Source organism: Moschus berezovskii, chromosome 8 (assembly GCF_049115385.1).
Source record: "Moschus berezovskii isolate FMDL1 chromosome 8, NW_MosBer_1.0, whole genome shotgun sequence".
Classification (NCBI taxonomy): Eukaryota; Metazoa; Chordata; class Mammalia; order Artiodactyla; family Moschidae; genus Moschus; species Moschus berezovskii.
Window position 1 is genome coordinate 66,284,775 of NC_142467.1, and position 23,675 is coordinate 66,308,449.

The following is a 23,675-nucleotide window of genomic DNA, read 5'->3' on the forward strand; positions in this document are numbered from 1 at the left end:
CACAGAGTCGGACACGACTGACGTGATTTAGCAGCAGCAGCAGCAAAGATATAGTTCAGAGCCTTAAAGCATCATACTTTTTTCTGTCATATTTAAAATTCTGGTTATGAGATTAATGGTGAGAAAACTCTAGAGATGATGGGATCTGTTTGGCATTTTACAAATGAGAAAACCAAGATACAGAAAGGGGAGATTTGCCCAAGGTCACAGAACTAGTTAAGAGCAAAACTAGTGGTAGAACTTAGCTCTTTCCACCCCTATTTATAGTTCTCTACATTCTGCTACTAATCTATAGCCTCGTTTTTTCTTTGCAATATTTCTATATAATTTTAGTATTTTAGCTGTTTTGAATAAGACTTTGCCGATCAACATTTGCTAGATAAACCTTTTTGATACCCTTATGGAAATAAATAAAAGTATAAATGTGCCTTTTCTAATAGCATTATATATTATGTCTTGTATTTTGAAAAAAGAAAACGCACCTGTGGTTTTTTAGTCTCTACTGCCAATGTGCTTTCAACAGATTACTGGGGAACTCACTTTTTTATGCTATATTCAGAAGATAGTTCCTTATGCTATATTCAGAAGATAGTTTCTTGTTCAATTTAAAAAAATTAAGAGAACTTAATTGTTATTCTTTCTTTTAGTAATTTGATGCAGACCACGTAACAATTTGATTATTTTGATTGTAGAATAATATCCCTGTTTTCTTATGTATATATTTTTTCCTCTTTTCAGGCAATTTGACACCTCACTTGCAGAATATCTTTTCCAAGAGTCCCATTTTTGCTGGGGTGGTCCTTCCTCAAGTTCAACATCCCAAAAGTGCAAGAAAAAAATACCCAAAGCTAAATGGATTGTTGGCTGACATAGTTCATGTATGTTAAGAGATTAAGGACTTATTTCTTGGAAATTTGCATAAATTATAATACAGTTTTAAGATATTACTTTAATGAAATTCCAAAAGGATTCATGGAGTAATATTAACTATTCAAAGTTACTATATTCTTCTGTGTTTATGTCTTTAGTTCAGAGAAGTTAAAAGTCACAGACTGTTAGAATTGAAAGGCCCCTGGGATAATCCGGTCTATTCTTTTTTGTTAATTCCATTTTTATTGATAAACTGGAAAATTTTAAGGATAAACTGGAAAATGTTAAGGACTTACCATGTTGATCAACACCTCTTAACAGCCAGTCTTCCTGGCAGTCTACCCAAGAGATTTCTTCCTTGTACAGTGATATTCTAAGGTATGTCAAGGCATTGGCAGCTATAGTTGTAATGTTGTTTGAGGATACACCAGTGCCAAAATTCAAATTGATTTGGAGAAAACAAAAACATTATATAGCACTTTTAAATTAGTTTAAAATTAAAATTTTATTTTGAACTGCATAATAAATATACCAGCATATTTAGAATAGAATTCAAGAAGTGAGACAGCTACTTGCTTCTGTTTATTTTCTCTTCCTAGCCAATTTTCTTTCCCAGGGTCAATTAACGTGTCTTACTTCTAATGTACAGCCCTTAAAAAAAAGTGGTAATCTAACTTCAAAGCAAGTATAGCATGGTGTTTATGAGAGGGGGCTCTGAATTCACATGAACTTTCTTTAAAACCCAGCTCTGTTACTAATTAGCTCTGTAAACTTGAGCAAGTCAATATCCATGCCTCAGTTTACTGAGTTATAAAACAACACTAACAATATTTATTTTCTGGAGCTAGAGGATAAAATGAGTTAATGGTAGAAATGTTCTTAGCACAGAGCCTTGAATAAGCTGTCAACAAATGTTTATGTTAATTGTTGTTGCTGTCTTTTAGATAAAACTAAACATGACACGCTTTCTTCACAATCCAACTCTCACATCCATACATGACCACGGGAAAAACCATAGCCTTGACTAGATGGACCTTGGTTGGCAAAGTAATGTCTCTGCTTTTTAATATGCTATCTAGGTTGGTTATAACTTTCCTTCCAAGGAGTAAGCGTCTTTTAATTTCATGGCTGCAATCAGCATCTGCAGTGATTTTGGAGCCCAAAAATAAAGTCTGATACTGTTTCCACTGTTTCCCCATCTATTTCCCGTGAAGTGATGGGACCAGATGCCATGATCTTCGTTTTCTGAATGTTGAACTTCAAGCGAAACTTTTCACTCTCCTCTTTCACTTTCATCAAGAGGCCTTTGAGTTCCTCTTCACTTTCTGCCATAAGGGTGGTGTCATCTGCATATCTGAGGTTATTGATATTTCTCCCGGCAATCTTGATTCCAGCTTGTGCTTCTTCCAGCCCAGCGTTCCTCATGATGTACTCTGCATATAAGTGAGAGTTGGACTGGGAAGAAAGCTGATTGCCGAAGAATTGATGCTTTTGAACTGTGGTGCTGGAGAAGACTCTTGAGAGTCCGTTGGACTGCAAGGAGATCCAACCAGTCCATTCTAAAGGAGCTCAATCCTGGGTGTTCATTGGAAGGAATGATGCTAAAGCTGAAACTCCAATACTTTGGCCACCTCATGCGACGAGTTGACTCACTGGAAAAGAGTCTGATGCTAGGAAGGATTGGGGGCGGGAGGAGACGGGGACAACAGAGAATGAGATGGCTGGATGGCATCACCGACTCGATGGACATGAGTTTGAGTGAACTCCGGGAGTTGGTGATGGATAGGGAGGCCTGGCGTGCTGTGATTCATGGGGTTGCAAAAAGTCGGACACGACTGGGTGACTGAACTGAACTGAACTGAAACATGGCACGTAACATCTAAAGACTTATCAAAGGGAGAAAGTTATTTCTTTGGTAACTGTAAAGAACTAGAGTTTATTAAAGGATCAGGTTTTTTTGCTACATTTTCCACTTTAATTTCTTTTTTTCATGTCATAGTTTTGATTTTACAAAGAATACATAATGATCATAAAAAAATAGAATACTTGATAGAGAAGTTAACATTTTCCCAACCCCCATAATCCAGGAAAAATTACTATTGATGTTTTGATTTATATACTTTTCCCAACCAAATACATGCGTAGCAGTTTATGCTTTTTAAAAGGTGTCATACTTTATTGTTGTTTAGTCACTAAGTCCTGTTTGACTCTATTGTGACCCCCATGAACTGTAGCCCTCCAGGCTCCTCTGTCCATGGGATTTCCCAGGCAAGAATACAGGGGTGTGTTTTCATTTCCTTCTTGAGGGGATCGTCCCCATTCAGGGGTGGAACCTGCATCTGCTGCATTGGCAGGCGGTTTCTTTACCACTGAGCCACCTGGGAAGCCCTGTCTTACTTTACACACTGCTATGTAACCTGTTTATTTTCACTTAGCATTATAGTTTAAGCATACTGCCATGTCAGTAAATATGGAGCTGTGTCTTAATTTTAGTGCTTGCTTAGTATTTCATTGTATGACTATACCATAGTTTATCTTGCAATTTTGGACATTAGGTTCAGGTTTTTTCCTTATTGGTAAAGATGATACAGTAAACATCTTTTAGATGTCTGTATGAACTTGTGGTATTATTTGCTTGGGATAAATTCCTAGAAGTGTGACTGGTAGACCAAAGGATTTATACTTGTTAGGACTTTCGGTATATCTTGCTATTTTTTCCTCCAGAAAGATTTAATAGATTTATACTTAAGTAGCATTGGGTATAAATCTATTAAATCTTTCTGGAGGAAAAAATAGCATTCACTTTCACTTTCACACATTGGAGAAGGAAATGGCAACCCACTCCAGTGTTCTTGCCTGGAGAGTCCCAGGGACGGGGGAACCTGGTGGGCTTCCATCTATGGCGTCACACAGAGTCAGACACGACTGAAGTGACCTGGCAGTAGCAGCAGCAGCATTGGGTATAAATCTCCATTCTCAATCTAACATTGAATATTATAATATTAAAAATATTTGCAACTTAATAAACTAGAAATAAAGTATATTTTTTAAAATTGCACTTCCTTCATTACAGGGAAGTTGGACATGTTACTGACATTAATTGGTCATTTGTAGTTTTTATTTTAAGAATCCTTAAACTATTTGTGATTTAAAATATATTTTTACATTGATTTGCCAAATAATCATATTAGTGTCCTGTTTTATATGTTCTAAATACTTTTTTCAACTTGAATAATCCAGTGATTTGGAATGGTACATTTATCATAGATAGATTGCTTAAACATGCTGAGGTATATTTGTATTTCATTGATTTCTCTCCTTATTCTATTACAAGTACAGTTTTGATTATTATAACTTTCAAATACATCTTTTTTTTGGTTGCACCATGCAGCTTGTGGTATCTTAGTTCCCCAACCAGTGATTGAACCTGGACCCTGGCAGTGAAAACTCTGAGTCCTAACCACTGGACGGCCAAAGAATTTCCTAAAATACATCTTAATACCTGGTGTAAAGCATGTATTTTTTTCCTAGATTTAAAATTTTTAAACAATATTATAATGGTATAATTTCTATACAGTAAACTACATGATTTCAGATGTACAATTTTATGAGTTTTGGTAGATGTATACATACCTGTGAAACCACCACTACAATCAACATACCTAAGATTTCCATCACTTCCCAAAATGTCCTTGTATCCTTTTGTAATCCATCTTTCCCTTCATTCCTGTCCCTAAATAACCACTGATTTATTTTCCACTATAGTTTATATTTTCTAGAATAGTCTGTAAATGGAATCAAACAGTGTATATACTCTTTTATGTCAGTCTTTTGTAACTCAGCATTATAGTCTAGAGATTCAGTTCATGTTTTTGTGTGTATCAGTAGTTTATTCCTTTTTGTTGCTGAGTAATGCTCATGTATGAATATATCACAATTTTTTAAAAAATCTATTTTCCTGTTTTGGATTGTTTCCTCTTTTTGGCTACTACAAGTAAAATTGCTGTTGACATTCACTTATAAGTCTTTGTGTAGATGTGCATTTTTATTCTGGGAGGGAGATCTGCCAGTCTGTTTCTCAAAGTGTAATATTTTACATTTTCCAAACTAGGGCAAACATTTAAATTCTGTAAATTATACTATTTACAGGAGGAATATTTATCTGCTTCCAATTGGCTGTGACCTTTTAGCATTTTTCTTCCTAAATTTTATTGATGAGTAACTATTAACGTTCTAAAATAAGCACATACTTTTAGCTAGTTGCAGTCTTAAGGATATGACTATTCTCACGTCAAAAAGACGATAATAGACTTTATGAGTCAATTTTTTTAAATTGTGGTAAAAAAAAAACCACGTAATATAAAATCTATCCTCTTAACCAAATTTTAAAATGCACAGTATGACATTGTTAACTATATGTAAATTGTTGTAGAGCAGATCTCTATAACTTTTTCTGTGAATCAATTTAAGCATAGACTTTGTGAAATAATCAGAAGTGTAGCATTATATGCAATTACTTTGTACATTCTGGATTTTAACTATCGCTTCCATTTATGAGATCTTAGACCAATTACTTGTCCTCTTTGGACCTTAGTCCCCTCATCTGTACAATGAGGACAGTAGTACTACCCACCTTATAGGGTTGTTGTTGGGATCAGGCAATAGGAAGACTAGATAGAGTGTTGTATGACAAACACATAATTAACATAAATAAAAGTTACCTATTATTAGTATGTTTTGCCTTCTTTTGGAGGAAGAATGAAAATTATCAGGCAAATGGCTTTTATTCAAATTATGTCTTTAATATTTACATTAATATATCTAATTATGATTAATTATATGTAGATTCATTATATACAACTTATTTTCTGATACTCTTACTTCACTCTCTCTTTGTTTTGTGGGGATTTTATTGGTTCTCAGTTGAAGTAATCCCAAGTGAAGGGAAGCAGAAAATAATAATGGGTTCTGATAATGGGTTATTGAAGGATTTGGGGACTTGGATATTTGTGAAATTGTTTTATGCCATATAAAAAACATTGAATTAGGAATCAGACAATGTGAGTTAAAATTCTAGTTTGACAAATTACTAAACATGCTCCTAGATCTATAAAATGGAAATGATAATTCATGAACTTTCTTCCTTACAGGGCTGGATAAGAGGACCAAAATGAGCTAATTAATTCCTACTAATTCCAGCAGAAATAGACTGACTTCTGTTTTGGCTAGAAATAGGACATTTAACCTGTAGTATTGCTTTACAAGTACAAATTTCTTAGGGAAACAAGTGGTCAGAACTCACTGTCAGAAATTCCTAAGGTCTAATTCTATCTTTTCAAGAACTCTTTTAGCTCTGGGTACTTAATTATATCTGCATTTGTGAAATTTAACATTTACCTTAAAGAGACATGTTAAGAGCTTGTTTCCATGTTTAATATGTTTAACATGGAATCTTTTTTATTTTCTAGGCTTGTTTACAAATTGATCCGGCTGAGAGGATGTCATCTACCAATCTTTTGCATCATGAGTATTTTACTAGAGATGGATTTATTGAAAAGTAAGCATTTTGAGTGAGTGTGGACTTTTTCGTGTTTTGTATTAGGAAATTTTACTATCATGAAAATTGCTACATAGGTTAATGTTACACAAAAGAATTCAGTTTATCAAAAACTTACTGAGTTTTTGTGTTGACTAGATACAAGGTAGACTTACAGGTTTCATGGTGAAAATTCTAACAATAAAAATAGTGCAATTAACATTTATTACACAGTCACTATGTCCTAGAGAGTGAGCTAAGCTCTTCACATGCATTTTCCAATTCTTACTATAGGGCAGAGATAACATTAAATAAACCATCAATACTTTTTAGCCTTGTTTCCACTTAGACCCCCGACTCAGAATAGTCCAGGTTTTCCTCTTGATAGCATCTCTGACCTATATATTATAATTATCATTCATTTACCAGATGATTTTTTTCCTCTGCTTTACTTATTATCTGTTGCAGTTCCTGTTGTTTTATTCTCCCCACCAAACCGGAAGTTCCCTGAAGACAAGGATCATGGCTCTTAAAGCCTTTCTCTGTCCCACATTGTATCTAAAATATATGTTAACAATGTGGATTCATAAATCAGCCATGCTTCTTTAAAAAAAAACCACCATTTTCTATCTGGGCTTTGAAAGAAACAGGAAAAGTTTATTAATTGCAAAAGTATTCAGTTTGCCTTGGAGTATGAGGCAGAAACATAGATATCAATTTAAAATGTATTGGAGTTAAGATCAGGCATAGGAAAGTCCAGGACCTCCATTGAATATAGACTGAAGTAGAAAAAGTCAAAGAAAAGGGAATTATTGAGAGTAAATAGAACTTGAAGCATTTCAAGAATTTTATTCTAAAACAGAAAATGAGAAGATATATTAAAAGTGTCATTGATGAGAAGTATCAGTTATTGAATAAAAGAGTTGCTTCCTGTCAATTCATATAGACTCATTTGATTTCTCTTAGGTATGTAGCTATTAGGATTTTACTATCACAGGGTGAAAGTTCTTGAGTTCCACAAGGTAAGGAAATTTTAACAGAAATGTGCCATTTTCTTATTCAGCCCAACTAATCACACTGGTTTTTTATTTTTTTCTTCATCTCACACTTACCCTTTTACTATAATTCTAGGGAAGAATTCATTCATGGTAGAACTTATTCCGGAGAAGGCAATGGCAAGCCACTCCAGTACTCTTGCCTAGAAAATCCCATGGATGGAGGAGCCTGGTAGGCTGCAGTCCATGGGGTCGCTACGAGTCAGACATGACTGAGCAATTTCACTTTCACTTTTCACTTTCACACATTGGAGAAGGAAATGGCAACCCACTCCAGTGTTCTTGCCTGGAGAATCCCAGGGATGGGGGAGCCTGGTGGGCTGCCCTCTGTGGGGTCACACAGAGTCGGACACGACTGAAGTGACTTAGCAGCAGCAGCAGCAGCAGCAGAACTTATTCAGTCTCAAACTGATAGCAGTAGCTGCTTCAAGAAGGGAAACTGTGTAGCTCGAGGAAAAGGGTGGAAAGGAGACTTTTCAGTATAATCTTTTGAGTTTTGCACCATACAAATTGGACTTTCTATTAAAAAATAAAAAACTTTAAAAAGGCAAAACTAGGACTTCCGTAGTGGTCCAGTGGTTAAGAATCTGCCTGCCAGTGCAGGGGACATGGGTCCGACCCCTGGTCCAGGAAGATTCCACATGCTGCAGGGCAACTGAGCCCATGTTCCATGCCACAACAGCTGAAACCTGTGTGCCCAAGAAGCCATTCTCCACAAATAAGAGAAGCAACTACAATGAGTGAAGCCCATACACCACAACTAGAGAGTAGCCCTTCTCTACTAGAAGGGCAACTAGAGAAAGCCCATGTGCAGCAATGAAGACCCAGCACAGCCAAATAATAAATAAATATATATTTTTAAGCCAACCTACAGCCAAAACAAAATAAAGAAATAGAGGAAAACAACAGAATAGAAAAGATAAGAGATCTCTTCAAGAAAATTAGAGATACCAAGGAAACATGTCATGCAAAGATGAGCTTGATAAAGGACAGAAATGGTATGGACCTAACAGAAGCAGAAGATATTAAGAAGAGGTGGCATGAATACACAGAAGAACGTACAAAAAAGATCTTCACGACCCAGATAATCATGATGGTGTGATCACTCACCTAGAGCCAGACATCTTGGAATGTGAAGTCAAGTGGGCCTTAGAAAGCATCACTACGAACAAAGCTAGTGGAGGTGATGGAATTCCAGTTGAGCTATTTCAAATCCTGAAACATGATGCTGTGAAAGTGCTACACTCAATATGTCAGCAAATTTGGAAAACTCAGCAGTGGCCACTGGATTGGAAAAGGTCAGTCTTCATTCCAATCCCAAAGAAAGGCAATGCCAAAGAATGCTCAAACTACTGCACAATTGCACTCATCTCACACGCTAGTAAAGTCATGCTCAAAATTCTCCAAGCCAGGCTTCAGCAATACATGAACTGTGAACTTCCAGATGTTCAAGCTGGTTATAGGAAAGGCAGAGGCACCAGAGATCAAATTGCCAACATCTGCTGGATCATGGAAAAAGCAAGAGAGTTCCAGAAAAACATCTATTTCTGCTTTATTGACTATGCCAAAGCCTTTGACTGTGTGGATCACAATAAACTGTGGAAAATTCTGAAAGAGATGGGAATACCAGACCACCTGACCTGCCTCTTGAGACATCTATATGCAGGTCAGGAAGCAACAGTTAGAACTGGACATGGAACAATGGGCTGGTTCCAAATAGGAAAAGGAGTACGTCAAGGCTGTATATTGTCACCCTGCTTTTATTTAACTTATAGGCAGAGTACATCATGAGGAACGCTGGGCTGGAAGAAGCACAGGCTGGAATCAAGATTGCCAGGAGAAATATCAATAACCTCAGATATGCAGATGACACCACCTTTATGGCAGAAAGTCAAGAGGAACTAAAAAGCCTCTTGGTGAAAGTGAAAGAGGAGAGTGAAAAAGTTGGCTTGAAGCTCAACATTCAGAAAACTAAGATCATGGCATCTGGTCCCATCACTTCATGGGAAATAGATGGGGAAACAGTGGAAACAGTGTCAGACTTTATTTTTTTGGGCTCCGAAATCACTGCAGATGCTGATTGCAGCCATGAAATTAAAAGACGCTTACTCCTTGGAAGAGAAGTTATGACCAACCTAGATAGCATATTAAAAAGCAGAGACATTATTTTGCCAACCAAAATCCATCTAGTCAAGGCTATGGTTTTTCCAGTGGTCATGTATGGATGTGAGAACTGGACTGTGAAGAAAACTGATCGCCAAAGAATTGAAGAAAATTGATCACTACAGAATTGAACTGTGGTGTTGGAGAAGACTCTTGAGAGTCCCTTGGACTGCAAGGAGATCCAACCAGTCCATCCTAAAGGAGATCAGTCCTGGGTGTTCATTGGAAGGACTGACGCTAAAGCTGAAGCTCCAATACTTAGGCCACCTCATGGGAAGAGTTCACTCACTGGAAAAGACTCTGATGCTGGAGGGATTGGGGGTAGGAGAAGGGGATGACAGAGAATGAGATGGCTGGATGGCATCACTGACTCGATGGAGGTGAGTTTGAGTGAACTCTGGGAGTTGGTGATGGACAGGGAGGCCTGGCATGCTGTGATTCATGGGGTCGCAAAGAGTCGGACATGACTGAGCGACTGAACTGAACTGAACTGAAAGCCAAAACAATCTCGCTTCAATATTGATGTATTCTATTATACTTCAAAAATATTTCTCTAGAGTAAGATTTTAGAAACTAGTTCATCTTTTAAGTCCTGTTAAAAGAACAGGACTTAAAAAGGACAAAGTGGCCTGAGTCTTCTTTGAAAAGAATAGTACATTTATCAGAATTGAAAACAATGCTTTTATTAAGTAAGTTTTACATCACAAAACAAATCTAATTCATATGTCTATCTTGTGAAAGTTTTATTAATAGTAAATTACCATGGAGAAATTGTTGAAAGATGTATCTTTACCAGGAAACAACCTGTATTAGGTAAATATTGTGCCATCTCTTGGCATGCATTACTGATAACTTATTTATGCTGTAGCTCAAATGTAAATTAATTGATTAAAAGGTCTTTTAAAGATAAAACACTATCTACATAAATAAAGTTATTTGATGTTGCTTGTTTTATTAGATTCATACCAGAACTGAAAGCTAAATTGCTACAAGAAGCGAAAGTCAATTCATTCATAAAACCAAAAGAGAATTCTAAAGAAAATGACTTTATGAAAGATGAAAGAAAAACAATTTATACCAATACACTGCAAAGTACTTCAGTTTGGGGAAAGGTAAAAACTGGTCTTATTTTTAGCTAGTATAACTGTATTATAGTTAGTACTTTAGTGATAAAAATAACTGTTCTCCTGACTCAGATTTTGGATGTATCTATTCTAGGAATTGGAAAAAGAGAAAAAGTCCAAGGAGATCAAAGTCAGAGTTCCTAAAGTTAAAGGAGGAAAAGGAGATATCTTAGAACCAAAAAAGATAGTGTGTGAAGGTGGGCATTGTCAACAGGTTGCAGCTGAAATTTCTCATACTATGTCTCAAGATACAAAACCTGTAATCAGTGAGCCACCAAACCCTGTCAATCCCAGCACTAACTCTATAGGCATGAAAGACGAACCATGTGCTGGAGGCAGTATGGTAATGCCACCCATCAATCTAACTAGCAGTAACTTGATGGCTTCAAATCCCAATTTAAATCTCTCCCACTCCAATTCAAGGTGAGTTTTAACAGAAAATAAACAGAAGGAAATGGACCTAAGTTTTATAATGTTTTTATATAATGGTATTTCAAAGAAGCACGTTTGTAATGTCTGTATATAAACTGAATTGGAAGGTGTATTGAAATTATAATCATATAATGGGCCATTACTAAATTCTTCTAATGAATGCTATAGAAGAAATTAACTTTTCTTGGCTATGCTCTAAGTGTGTGGTTTTTCACTAATGCAGTTTGCAAAAACCTCATTTTGAAAAAAAGGCCCTCAGAAAAATTACCTCCCATTTGAAGAGAAAAATGTAATGTGACCTCACTTTTTGTATTGATGTGCCTTCACATAGCAAAGTACACTTTATTTTCCTATCGTAGCAAATTATCTAAGTGGAAAAAAGATAGTTGAAAATAATCTTATGTAGTCAGATAGCTTTTCAAGGTTAAATATTTTGGGAGAAAAACAACATACTGGATCAATTTTTTATTCAACTACTAATACAGATTTGAGACACTGGTACCATGAATCTAATTAATCAAGGGCAGTGTGACGGATGGATGGCAAGGGTCTGTCTAGCAAAGCATCAGGGCCAGTTGTAAATTTAGGGAACTGCTATGGCTCTAGATAGAGAAGGAGGCTTGGTTCAGTGTCCTAGAAGACTAGTTCAATCCTAGCAGGCTGGTTTGGGCTGTAAGTTGTGAAGTTTAGTGGTCTGCAGAGGTGGCAATTGGACATGTCTACACAACGGAATACAGACAGCAAGTGTCAGTCGTTCTTGAGGTGACTCCCAAACCATGGTTGTAATAACCATAATTATAAACTAGCCTTGGTCAAAAGCTCAGAAATTCATGAACCCAGTAGTTAAGAGATCCAGGTTCAGAACAGATAGAAAGGACCAAGTAGGCCAGCTGGAGTAACCCCACCCACAATGTGGTGTCACCACTGATGTTAGCCATGAGTGGGTTGTTCTCTGCTCTGTTTTTACCTCTTAGAGCAGTTGGTACTTAAGGACTAACAATTGCATTTTGGCACATGTTCAAACAGTAGACTACCATGGTATAACTTATCATTATTGAAGCTAAACAGAAGTATTTCTGAGGAGTTCTAATAACTTCTCATTTGTTTTTAAATAATAGGTTAACAGAAAGAGCCAAAAAGAGACGTACGTCTTCACAATCTATTGGACAAGTTATATCTAACAGGCGTGAGGATACAGGTTCCACTCAAGTAAGGCAAGAACCTCATCATTAAATTACATCCTCTTTCAACATTATCCTCTCACCCTGTGTCCTTTTCTTTGTCTTTAGGGCTCTAACATTTTTTTAAAATGTGCTTTTATTTTTCCCTTTTACCCTGGAGTGAAAATAGGTCATCATTTCCTTAATGCTTTCACAGTTTTAGTTAATTTCTTATAACTTGATTTGTGTATTCAATAAATGACTTGGGGGAAAAAAGGTAAGATTTTCCTTTAAAAATCACAAGACTTTTTGGTTTTTCACTTCTAAAAGATGATTTTAATATTTTACTTTATAGATTAAGAGCAATTGCCAAATAAATACATCTTACTTTTCCCAAGAAAACATAATTGGTGTCATTCATTTCCCCATTTTTCACATAGGAAAATAGTTTACTTTATAATTGGAACACTGTTGTTTATAATAATAAGACATTGAAAACAACACATCCATCCAAGAACAAGTGACTGGTTAAATATATTAGAGTATATCCACATAATGGGATACTGAGCATTACATTGTGGAAGTATTCATTAACCTAAGAAAGTTTCTATCATCTGTTGTAAAATAAGCAAAAACAGGTAGCACAAAAGTTTTTCCAGAATGCTGAGTTCACAAGTAATTTTTTCCGTTAGGTTTTCCCAGTATCCAGAGCACATCATTTTGTAATTTGAAAAATAAGTTATTAATAAAATGAACCAAAGCAGTTTGCTCAAAATCAGAGTGCAATGAATAGGATAAAAAATTAAAGTTGAGACTGTGGTTCTCATGATCAAGACTATTCTCAGAATATTGAATAAGCTAAAAAAATCTATGAAATTTTTATTGGAGTTTGATCCATTTATATGTTTCATGATACTCTCTTCTTCTTTTTGAAAAAAATGATTTATTTTCTCTTTGGCTGTGCTGAGACTTCATTGTTGCACAGATTTTTCTCCAGTTGCAGCGGGCAGGGCCTACTGTCTGGTTGTAGTGCTCGGGCTTCTCATTGCAGTGGCTTCTCTTGTCGTGGAGCACGGGTTCTAGAGCGTGTGGGCTCAGTGGTTGCGGCTCTCAGGCTCTAGAGCACAGGCTCAGTAGTTGTGGCGCACCAGCTCAATTGCTCCATGGCATAGAGGACTCTCCCGGACCAGGGATTGAACCCTTGACTTCTGCATTGGCAGGCGGATTCTTTACCACTGAGCCACCAGGGAAAGCCCTCTCTTCTACTTCTTAATTATTAAAATAACCTTGCAAAGACCAATATTTATGTCTATCTTACACCATCCAAAAGGCTGGAATTTGTTGGCTCCTCATCCAGTAAGTAGTTACACACCTTTCTTCAAATTAACTCTTGTTTATTTGGTTTTTTTTTTTTTTTTAGAGCCAAATGGAGAAGTGTGTGTTTAATGAGCGAACCAGCCAAACTGACCAAATGGCAAATGGAAACAAAAGGAAGCTGAATTTTTCCAGATCTTACAGGAAAGAATTCCATTTCCCAGAATTGCCTTTCATAATACAATCAAAGGCGATGAAAGGAATGGAAGGTACGCATTTGTTGCATAATTTTACAAATCTCCAGATAGAATATTTTAAAAAACCTTTTTTGGTAGTATAACTTACATTTATAATATGATTTAGGTAGAAGTGTGTGTGTGTGTGTGTGTGCTTATAATATGATTTAGGTAGAAGTGTCTGTGTGTGTGTGTGTGTGTGTGCGCGCACGCATTCTCAGTCCCTTCAGTCGTGTCCGACTCCGTGTGACGCTATAGACTGTAGCCTTCCAGGCTCCATGGGGTTCCTTCTCCAGGGGATCTTCCTGATCCAGGGATTGAACCCACATGTCTTACATCTCCTGCATTGGCAGACAGTTTCTTTACCACTAGCGCCACCTGGGAAGCCCCAGAATGGAGTATATTGCTAGGCAAAATATTTTCAGCTGATGAAAAAAATTTTTTTCCATAGTCAAATAAAGGGTAAGACTTAAAGGAGATAATTTTAAAGAAGGGTTAAGAAAATTTTAAAAGTAAAAATATTATTGGCTCAATTTAGTTGAAATGTTAGAATAGTATTTGAGGAAGATGTTTTTGGTTTAGTATATGACCTAGGGTAATTGCAGTTTCCTCTGTTTTTCTGTGATAACTTGCCCATATAATAGCAGGAATGATGTCTGTGTGCTTCAGGCATTCAAGGATTTAGTCGATTAAGATTTTATAACATGTTTTGAGCTCATAAAATGAAACTCATTTTTTTTGCAGTCATTTCTTTGAAGAACAGTGACACCTTGTGAAAAGATAATATAAAGCAAGAAAATAGTACTTGCATAGCTCAAGAGGAATTATCTGATCCACTTAACAGTAATACTCAGAATTTTAAAAGTAAATGTCTTCTTTAGTTAGAGGAAAGACTGGTGGACTATTTGTAAAATACTGATATTTTATACCATTACAGCTCATGATTTGTTTAGTTCCTTTATAATAAACTGAGAAACTGACTTTAGTGGATATCAGAATTTCCATTTGAAACTCTTGAAAAGGAAAGTATAATTTCAAGGTAAGAGTAACAAGTTCTCGTATATATTTTTGCAAAAGTGAAACAGATAAAAGTGTTGAAGAGGGAATCAAAGAGAACAGATTCATCTAAAATACCAACTTTACTTAATGCAGATCAATATCAAGAAAAACAAGAGGTAAAACTTTTTATTGATAGCTTTTACTAAGTAATGATGTTTAGAACACTTGATTTAGCATATAATTTTAGCTATTACTGTTGGAAAGTTAGATAAAATTCCAAAATTCTGTAATCTTTGACCTCTAGAAACAGAACTATATTTTCCTAGAATAATCAATTATAAAGGTTTTTAAAAATGTTTTATTTTTGAGGGTAGTAAATTTGAACCCTCATTTGAATGTTGAGCGATTATGCTACCCAGAGAAAATAGTATGTGTGTTATGTATACTACTCGTGGTAGGTAAGCCATGCCAGAGGAAAGGAATAGTGGTATAAACATAGGATTATCCTGGCCACAAGAACATATATATTTTGTCTTTAGCCTTTTTCTTCCTATTTTTTCCTCCAATTTATTCCCCCATCTCTGCTCTCTAACTACTGTCCTATTTTCACAAAGATATGCTCTCAGCTAAGTATCAGATAATCTTGAATTTTATTTGGGGATCTTGAAGCCATCAGTATCTATTATAAATTAATACTCTTTAAAGGTATTCTAAAGGAGGTCAATCCTGGGTGTTCATTGGAAGGAATGATGCTAAAGCTGAAACTCCAATACTTGGGCCACCTCATGCGACGAGTTGACTCACTGGAAAAGACTCTGATGCTGGGAGGGAGTGGGTGTGGGAGGAGACGGGAACGACAGAGAATGAGATGGCTGGATGGCATCACCGACTCGATGGACATGAGTTTGAGTGAACTCCGGGAGTTGGTGATGGACAGGGAGGCCTGGTGTGCTGTGATTCACGGGGTTGCAAAGAGTCGGAGACGACTGAGCGACTGAACTGAACTGAAAGGTATTCTTTTAAGGGAAAGAGATTGTGCTGAGCATCCAATGAATTAAATTATATTAACAGCCTTCTATCCTGTACACTTGTGAGGTCATCAACTTTGTAATCTCAGTTTCTTATTTTCTAAATAAAATTGACTACAGTTTTGTGATAAAATTAGCACATACTTATTAAGGAAATTTGAGGAACTTATAAAAATAGAAACCGTCATCTGAAACTATGTAAGAAGGTATTTTTAACTAAGTCTATTAATTTCTAAAACATTCAGGTAAGAATTATCAGACACTGTTAGATATACTTTCACAGTGACATTTATGCCTTGTTCCTGGCCTTGAACTTGCTGACAACTCCACAGTCAGTTTTGCAGAGAAGAAATATTTTCTAGATAGAACAAGAAAGGCATTAATGGTCATCTTTTAGTTTGTTATAAAAAAGAATAAGGTGACTTCAAACTTTTAAACCTGGGTGACTTACTGTTGTCACAGCATGTTGAACAACACACCATTTGCACATTTTTTGAATAATTGGATGAGTTAAGGGTCTTGAGTTTGGGCAGACTAGTAATGTGCTACATGTGTTTGTTCTACTGTACTGTGAAAGCCCTCAGAACTAAAATTACATTTTAATTCAGGAAGAAAGGAACTCTTAAGACAGTTCTGACATTTTAAAAATACATAATAGGAAGGGAAAATTCCTTTTTGTGCATATGATGTAGAACTCCTGAAAAGATGGTCTTTTTAACAGTAACAGTGAAACAGTTGTAGTTATTAGAAATATCCAGAAGTCATCAATGATAATTGTAGTTTATATGTATCAGATTGGCCAAAAAGTTTGTTTGGGTTTTCCATAAGATGGTAAGGAAAAACCCAACCCAACACTAATCATTCAAATCCAGTTATGACAGAAATTACATATGAGGCTGATTCAAATGCTTTCAATAAATTAATGTCAGAATTAAGAAAATGTCCTAAATTTCAAGTTGATAGATTGTTAATTTAGAGCATGAGAGAATATGATATGTTTTTAAAAACTTAAGACAGGGAATGGCAGTTTCTATTCACAGATAGGTTTCTGACTTACTGAATCACATCCAGGCACTTCCCAGCTAACAGTGTAGACATGTATTCAATAGATCCTGTGGCCTAGAGAGAAATTCCAATTACTGCTGAGTGAGTTAGGCAAGAAAGAAGAGTCCACAGAAAAGCCTCCTCCAGTTTTGTCTTATGATAATAAGGACTCCTTTGCTAAATAGTTTCCCTGTGCCTTATAAAATAGCCCCCAGGTGCAAAGTACAAGTACTGATCTGTGGCTGTATTTCCTTAGCCAAAGACTCACCATTTCCTCAATTAAGGTCCTGTTTCTATTTACTTTTTAGAATACAGGAAATGCACAAACTGAAAGGAAGAAGAACCTGCCAGATGTAGAGTAGAAAATGCAGCAGCTGAAAATTCAGGGAACCCCAGAATCACACTGTATGGTTAAAAAAATCCTTTTTATTAATATTACATACACGAAAACGTTGACTAGAGAATTCTACAGATAGATCGTAAATCTTGTGTAGTTATGTGTAAACTCAACCTAAATTTGTTTTTAAATTTATTAATTTATAAATGTTTCATGTTTTCTTAATTTGAACATTAATTTATAAAAACTGCCTTACTGGTACATCCTAATAAAACTACAGCTTGTTTGGTCATATAATTTTATTTGATGACCTGTTATCTCAGTCATGTTTGATTACTGGTTATTCTTAGCTTTGGTTCAGAACTTTATAGATAGAAAGATTTCTAAAATGTCTAGTAAAGTGAGATTACAATGTCTGGGAGCACCAGACATTTCTGAGCAAGCAAGTACACTTGATAGCATGAAACATGAGTTTGGTTTTACACTGGACATTCTGGAGCAGTATTTAATGAAACATATCATGAAACATGTTTAAAACGATGGAAATTGAGCCAAGTATTGAAGGAAATCTTTTGGCTTGACCAGCATGTTTATCATTTAGTAGTTTATATAGAATATATTGTTATGTATAATTTACCATTAATACAGTCAAAGTTTTGGCAAGATGTATATATATTCTTATCCCTGGTTCTTACTGGCTTGGTTTCTGATTTTAGGATGGAGATGGCCATTGTAAGGGGAAGAATTTGAAGAGGAACAGATTTTTTTTCTGGTAGTGTCTTTTCTTTTAAATCTTAAAAAATACAAATTGGCAAGTCTTCCCTTTTAATTTTATATACAACAGAAACGTAACATGAGCTGTTAGGACAGCAGTTAGTCCACAGTAGCATCATCCAATGTTGTTTTGTTAGCAAACCATTCATAATTTTCTTCTTTCTTCTAAAAATTATGTTGATGTGATGTTATGATTTGGAATTATAGAATCATCTCCTCTCTACGTGCTTTTTTACTTGCCACAATTACTGAGTAGGTAACACATCCTGTCGTATGACCCATACTGTATTTCTACTGATCTCTGCCCTCTGCTAGTCATATAATCTAAGTGTCAGTTTTTTTCTCGAATGCTCTAGCTTCCTGAAATGAGTTCTTAATGAAATGTCTGACATTTTTTTAAAAAGTAGTCCATTACATGATTAAAAATATGTTCTGTTAGTTAGCTATAAAAGCATTTATAATACTTATAAAGTATCAAAATTACATGGTATTAAATGTTAATTTTTTTTATTCCTTTAAATAACTGCCAGCACTCTTTCAGTTTCCTAGTTCAATCTGATAGTGCCTTTTATGTAGTACAAACTTTTTCTATTTATGTATGACCCAGAAGAGAAACCCTACCAAAATTCTTGGTTGTCATATTATTCAAAAAACAAAATGAGGTTGTTTGGTATTTTACCAAGACTCTGCCTGATTTTGTATTTACCAAATAGACTTGAAAAAGGAAAACATAATTTCTTTATTATGATATTGTGATCTCTTTTCAACTTATTAAAAGGTTGATTAAAATTCGCAATGAGTTCTCTGGTGGTTCAGTGGCTAAGACTTGATGCTCCCAGTTCAGGGGGCCCGGGTTTGATCCCTGGGTGGGGAACTAGATCCCAGTTGAGTTCAGTTCAGTCGCTCAGTCGTGTCCGACTCTTTGTGACCCTTTGGACCGCAGCATGCCAGGCCTCCCTGTCCATCACCAACTCCCAGAGTTTACTCAAACTTATGTCCACTGAGTCAGTAATGCCATCCAACCATCTCATCCTCTGTTGTCCTCTTCTCCTCCCACCTTCAATCTTTCCCAGCATCAGGGTCTTTTCCAGTGAGTCAATTCGTTGCATCAGGTGGCCAAGGTATTGAGTTTCAGCTTCAGCATCAGTCCTTCCAATGAACACCCAGGACTTGACTTTGCATTCCAGGATGTCTGGCTCTAGATGGGTAATCACACCATCGTGGTTATCTGGGTCATGAAGATCTTTTTTGTATAGTTCTTCTGTGTATTTTTGCCACCTCTTCTTAATATCTTCTGCTTCTGTTAGGTCCATACATTTCTGTCCTTTATTGTGCCCATCTTTAATGAAATGTTCCCTTGGTATCTCTAATTTTCTTGCGATCTCTAGTCTTTCCCATTCTATTGTTTTCCTCTATTTCTTTGCATTGATCATGGAGGAAGGCTTTCTTATCTCTCCTTGCTATTCTTTGGAACGTTGCATTCAAATGGGTATATCTTTTCTTTTCTCCTTTGCCTTTTGCTTCTCTTCTATTCACAGCTATTTGTAAGGCCTCCTCGACAACCATTTTGCCTTTTTGCATTTCTGTCTCCTGGAGTTTGCTCAGATTCATGTCCATTGAATCATTGTCCCATCCTCTGCTGCCCCCTTCTTCTTTAAAGCCTTCAGTCTTTCCCAGCATCAGGGTCTTTTCCAATGAGTTGGCTCTATGCATCAGGTGGCCAAATGCTGGAACTTCAGCAACAGACCTTCCAGTGAATATTCAGGGTTGATTCCATTATGATTGACTGGTTTGATCTCTTTGCAGTCCAGAGTTCTTTCAAGAGTCTTCTCCAGCACCACAATTCAAAAGCATCAATTCTTTGACACTCAGCCTTCTTTATGGTCCAACTTTAACATCCTTGTATGACTGCTGGAAAAACCATAGCTTTGACTATACAGACTTTTGTCAGTAAAGTGATGTCTCTGTTTTTTAATACACTATCTAGGTTTGTCATAGGTTTCCTTCCAAGGAGAAAGCATCTTTTAATTCCATGGCTGCAGTCACCATCCACAGTGATTTTGGAGTCCAGTCCAAAATCCAATAAATAAAATCTTCCAATCCAAAATAAAATATGATGCTGCTTCCATTTCCCCCCATCTATCTGTCATGAAGTGGGACCAGATACCATGATCTTAGTTTTTTGAATGTTGGTTTTCAAGCCAGATTTTTCACTCTCCTCTTTCACCTTCATCAAGAGGCTCTTTAGTTCCTCTTCACTTTCTGCCATTAAGAGTGGTATCATTTTCATCTGAGGTTGTTGATATTTCTCCCGGCAATCCTGACGCCAGCTTGTGGATTCATCCAACCCAGCGTTTCACATGATATACTCTGCATATATGTTAAATAAGCAGGGTAACAATATACAGCCTTGTCGTACTCCTTTCCCAATTTTGAACCAGTCAGTTGTTCCATGTCTAGTTCTGACTATTGCTTCTTGTCCCACAAACAAGTTTCTCAGGAGACAGGTAAGGTGGTCTGGTACTTTCATCTCTTTTAAGAATTACCCATAATTTGTTGTGATCTAAACAAAGGCTTTAGCATAGTCAATGAAGCAGAAGTAGATGTTTGATCCTTAAAGGATTGTCCCTTTTTTCCTTCAGTTTCTACAAAAATGCCTGCTGGGATTTTGACTGGGATTGTGTTAAAGTCTATACATCAATTTCAGGAGAATAGATAGTTTAGAAATACTGAATCTTCCAATCCACAAGAATGGTATAAGCACTACATTTATTTAGACCTTTAAATTTTTTCTGTAGTATTTTGTAGCAGTCTTATACATCATTCATTAGATTTACTCCAGTGTGTTTTGATGCAATTATAAATGGTATTTTAAAAAATAACTTTAGTTGGTTGTTACTAGTAGTACGGAGGTACGATTTGTCTTTCTATATTGATCTTGTGTTTTGAGACCTTGCTAAGTTAAATTCAGCTTATTCTAGTAGGTTTTCTCCATTCCTTCCTTCTTTTTTTTTTTTTTTGTCTACTCCTTAGGATTTCCTATATAAGCAATTACAACATCTGTAGACAAAGATAGTTTTACTTCTTCCTGTCCAGTGTTTCTATGATGTGTGACAGTGCTTCACAGAAGTGGTGACAGTGGACATTCTTGCCTTTTTTCCTATACCAGGGAGAAAACATTCAGCCTTTTCCCATTAAGTGTGATGTTAATCGTAGGTTTTATGTAGATAACTTTTATTAGGTTGAAGAAGGTTCCTTCTGTTTCTGTTTGTTGAGTGTCCTTACCATGAGCCAGTATTAAATTTTGTTAAATACTTTTCTTGTATCTTCTGAGATGATTTATGATTTTTCCTCCTTATTTCTGTTAGTATGAATTATCCTAATTGATGTTTTAATGCTAAATCAACCCACATTCCTGGGGTTAAAATCCACTTGATCCTTTCTATGTATTGTATTGAATTTGATTTGTTAATATTTTATTAAGATATTGGCATCTACATTAATGAGGGATTTTAGTCTATTTCTTTTTCTTGTGTTATCTTTGCCTGCCTTTGATATCAGTGTTACAGTGCTCCATAAATGAGTTGGAAAGTTTTCCCTCCTCTTTCCTGAAAGACTTTGTGCAAGATTAATTTTACTTTCTCCTTAAATACTTGTTAGAAATCACCAATGAGGCCAGCAAGACCTAAAGTTTCCTTTGTGGAAAGATTTTAAGATGCAAATTCAATTTCCTTAAATTTATTTAATACATATGGAGCTATCTAGATTTGCTGTTTCTCCTGTGTCAGTTTTGGTAATTTGCCTCTTTCAAGGAATTTATCTATTCCACCAAAGTTGTTGATTTTTTTGGCATAACACTGCTTACCGTTTTCCCTTGTTATCACTTAAAAAGTGATGTCCCGCTTATCATTTCTTGTATTGGTAATTCGTGGGGGATTTTTTTAGTAAGTCTACCTAGAGTTTTATCAACTTTCCTAATTTTTTTTTGAAGAACCAACTTTTGGTTTTATTTCTATGTTTTTTTTTTTCTTATTTTATTGATTTATGCTCTTCTTTTGGGCTTAATTTGCTCTTTGTGATATTGTGATATAGTAACAAATACAGATTTTAGCTCTTTGTCTCCTTTTCCAGACACAGAGCTCCCAAAACTTTTATAATTTCCTAGCTGAGGAGTGAGAGGAGCGTCTTTTGTTATTCATAATAAATCCCTTTCATCCATACCTGAGTTCATGCTAATGAGGTGTTTAGGTCTTACATCTTTCAGTCTGCTAGTTTATTAATTGCTGAGGGAGGATTGTTAAAGTCTTCAACTGTAATGATAGATTTGTCTGTTTCTCCTTTCAATTCTAGTAGTAGTTTCTGCATGTTAAGCTTTGTTACTAGATGCATGTATTTTTAGGGCTATTATATTTCTGGTGAAATTGACCTTATTCTGCTGTCCATTGTGTGAAAACAGTTGTTTTATTAATTTTTTCCAGTTTTATCATTGTTTAAGGTAATGCCAATACCTATTAGTCAATGATGCCTGGAACTAGAAATTTAAAGAATTCTGAAAGTGAAAATCTAGTCAAAGTTGTGAATAAGGAATAACCTTTAGAGTCATTACCAAAATTTCTAGCTCTGTCTTATATAAAATGTCCCTCATTGATTGTGTGCTCTTTTAGTTTAAGACTATCCCTCAGGATGTGGATATGTGGATAGGAATTTGTAACGGCTTGCCTGTTCTTTTTGTTGTTCTTATTCAGTTATTGTAACTCATTTATTCTGTGAATTCTTTGCCAATAATATGAAAGTTTGAAGTATGAAGTTTGCCAGTGGAACTTCAGCAGTGGACATAGATAGGATGGATAGTCTATTGGTTGATAATACTTGTCAAAAGTTGTTAGTCAAACAAGTATGTTTGAGTTGTATTTCTGGCCTATTTTGATTTTCTGTGTATGAATCTAACTTGTAAATATTTGTTACAAAGCAATTGGTTGAGGTAATGGATGGCTTCCATCAAAATTGAAAATGTCCCATGGTGGCTAGAACATGATGACATTAAATGGAGCTCAGAGAAGATACAGTACTGATTTCTGTGTTTAATTTATTTCTATTCCATGCCCTCATCTCTCTCATCAACTCTGCCCAAGGAGTTGGACAATAGATAATTACTATGAACTTATTTTAATCTCATTGGTTTCTCTTAATTAATAACTTAATGAGTCCTGTAAGCAAAGGGAAAGCGAGGGATATAATAGTGATATAGTTCAAGTAATCAACAAGCATTTGGTCTCTGTTCTTAGATCTCTTTTCTCTGTATACTCCCTAGGTGAGCTCATCTAGGTATGGCCTTAAATATCACTTATATATTGATGACTCTTAATTCTCTCTCTTTAGACTGGACTTGCCTTCTTAACTCCAGATTCAAATTTCCAGTTGTCCACTCAGTAGTTTTACTAAAGTGTATAATAGATATCCTGTGGCCCAAATCAAGGTCCTGATCTCCTCCCCACTCTCCTGTTCCTCTTACCTGCTCCTCCATGTTTCTTCATTTTGGTTAAGGGCAGCTCTGTTTCTTCTAGTTGCTCAGGAGAAAAATCTTGAATCCTTGACTTCTCTCT

At 35.8% G+C, this 23,675-nt stretch overlaps 1 protein-coding gene across 2 annotated transcripts in view; it reads left to right on the forward strand.

The window, feature by feature from the left end:
• Positions 1 to 18,074, forward strand: part of CDKL3 (cyclin dependent kinase like 3) — a 37,174-nt gene extending 19,100 nt beyond the window's left edge. Inside the window, exons 5-12 of one of the 2 annotated variants that reach the window (XM_088838656.1) lie at positions 739 to 878; positions 6,339 to 6,427; positions 10,583 to 10,736; positions 10,843 to 11,171; positions 12,299 to 12,389; positions 13,761 to 13,923; positions 14,968 to 15,065; positions 18,015 to 18,074. In XM_088838656.1, the coding sequence (XP_088694782.1) occupies positions 739 to 878; positions 6,339 to 6,427; positions 10,583 to 10,736; positions 10,843 to 11,171; positions 12,299 to 12,389; positions 13,761 to 13,923; positions 14,968 to 15,065; positions 18,015 to 18,074 (1,124 nt within the window). Of the gene's footprint in view, positions 1 to 738; positions 879 to 6,338; positions 6,428 to 10,582; positions 10,737 to 10,842; positions 11,172 to 12,298; positions 12,390 to 13,760; positions 13,924 to 14,967; positions 15,066 to 17,269; positions 17,324 to 18,014 lie in introns of those variants that run through there. The other variant, XM_055431433.2, reaches the window with a different exon arrangement.
• Positions 18,075 to 23,675: the final 5,601 nt, after the last annotated feature.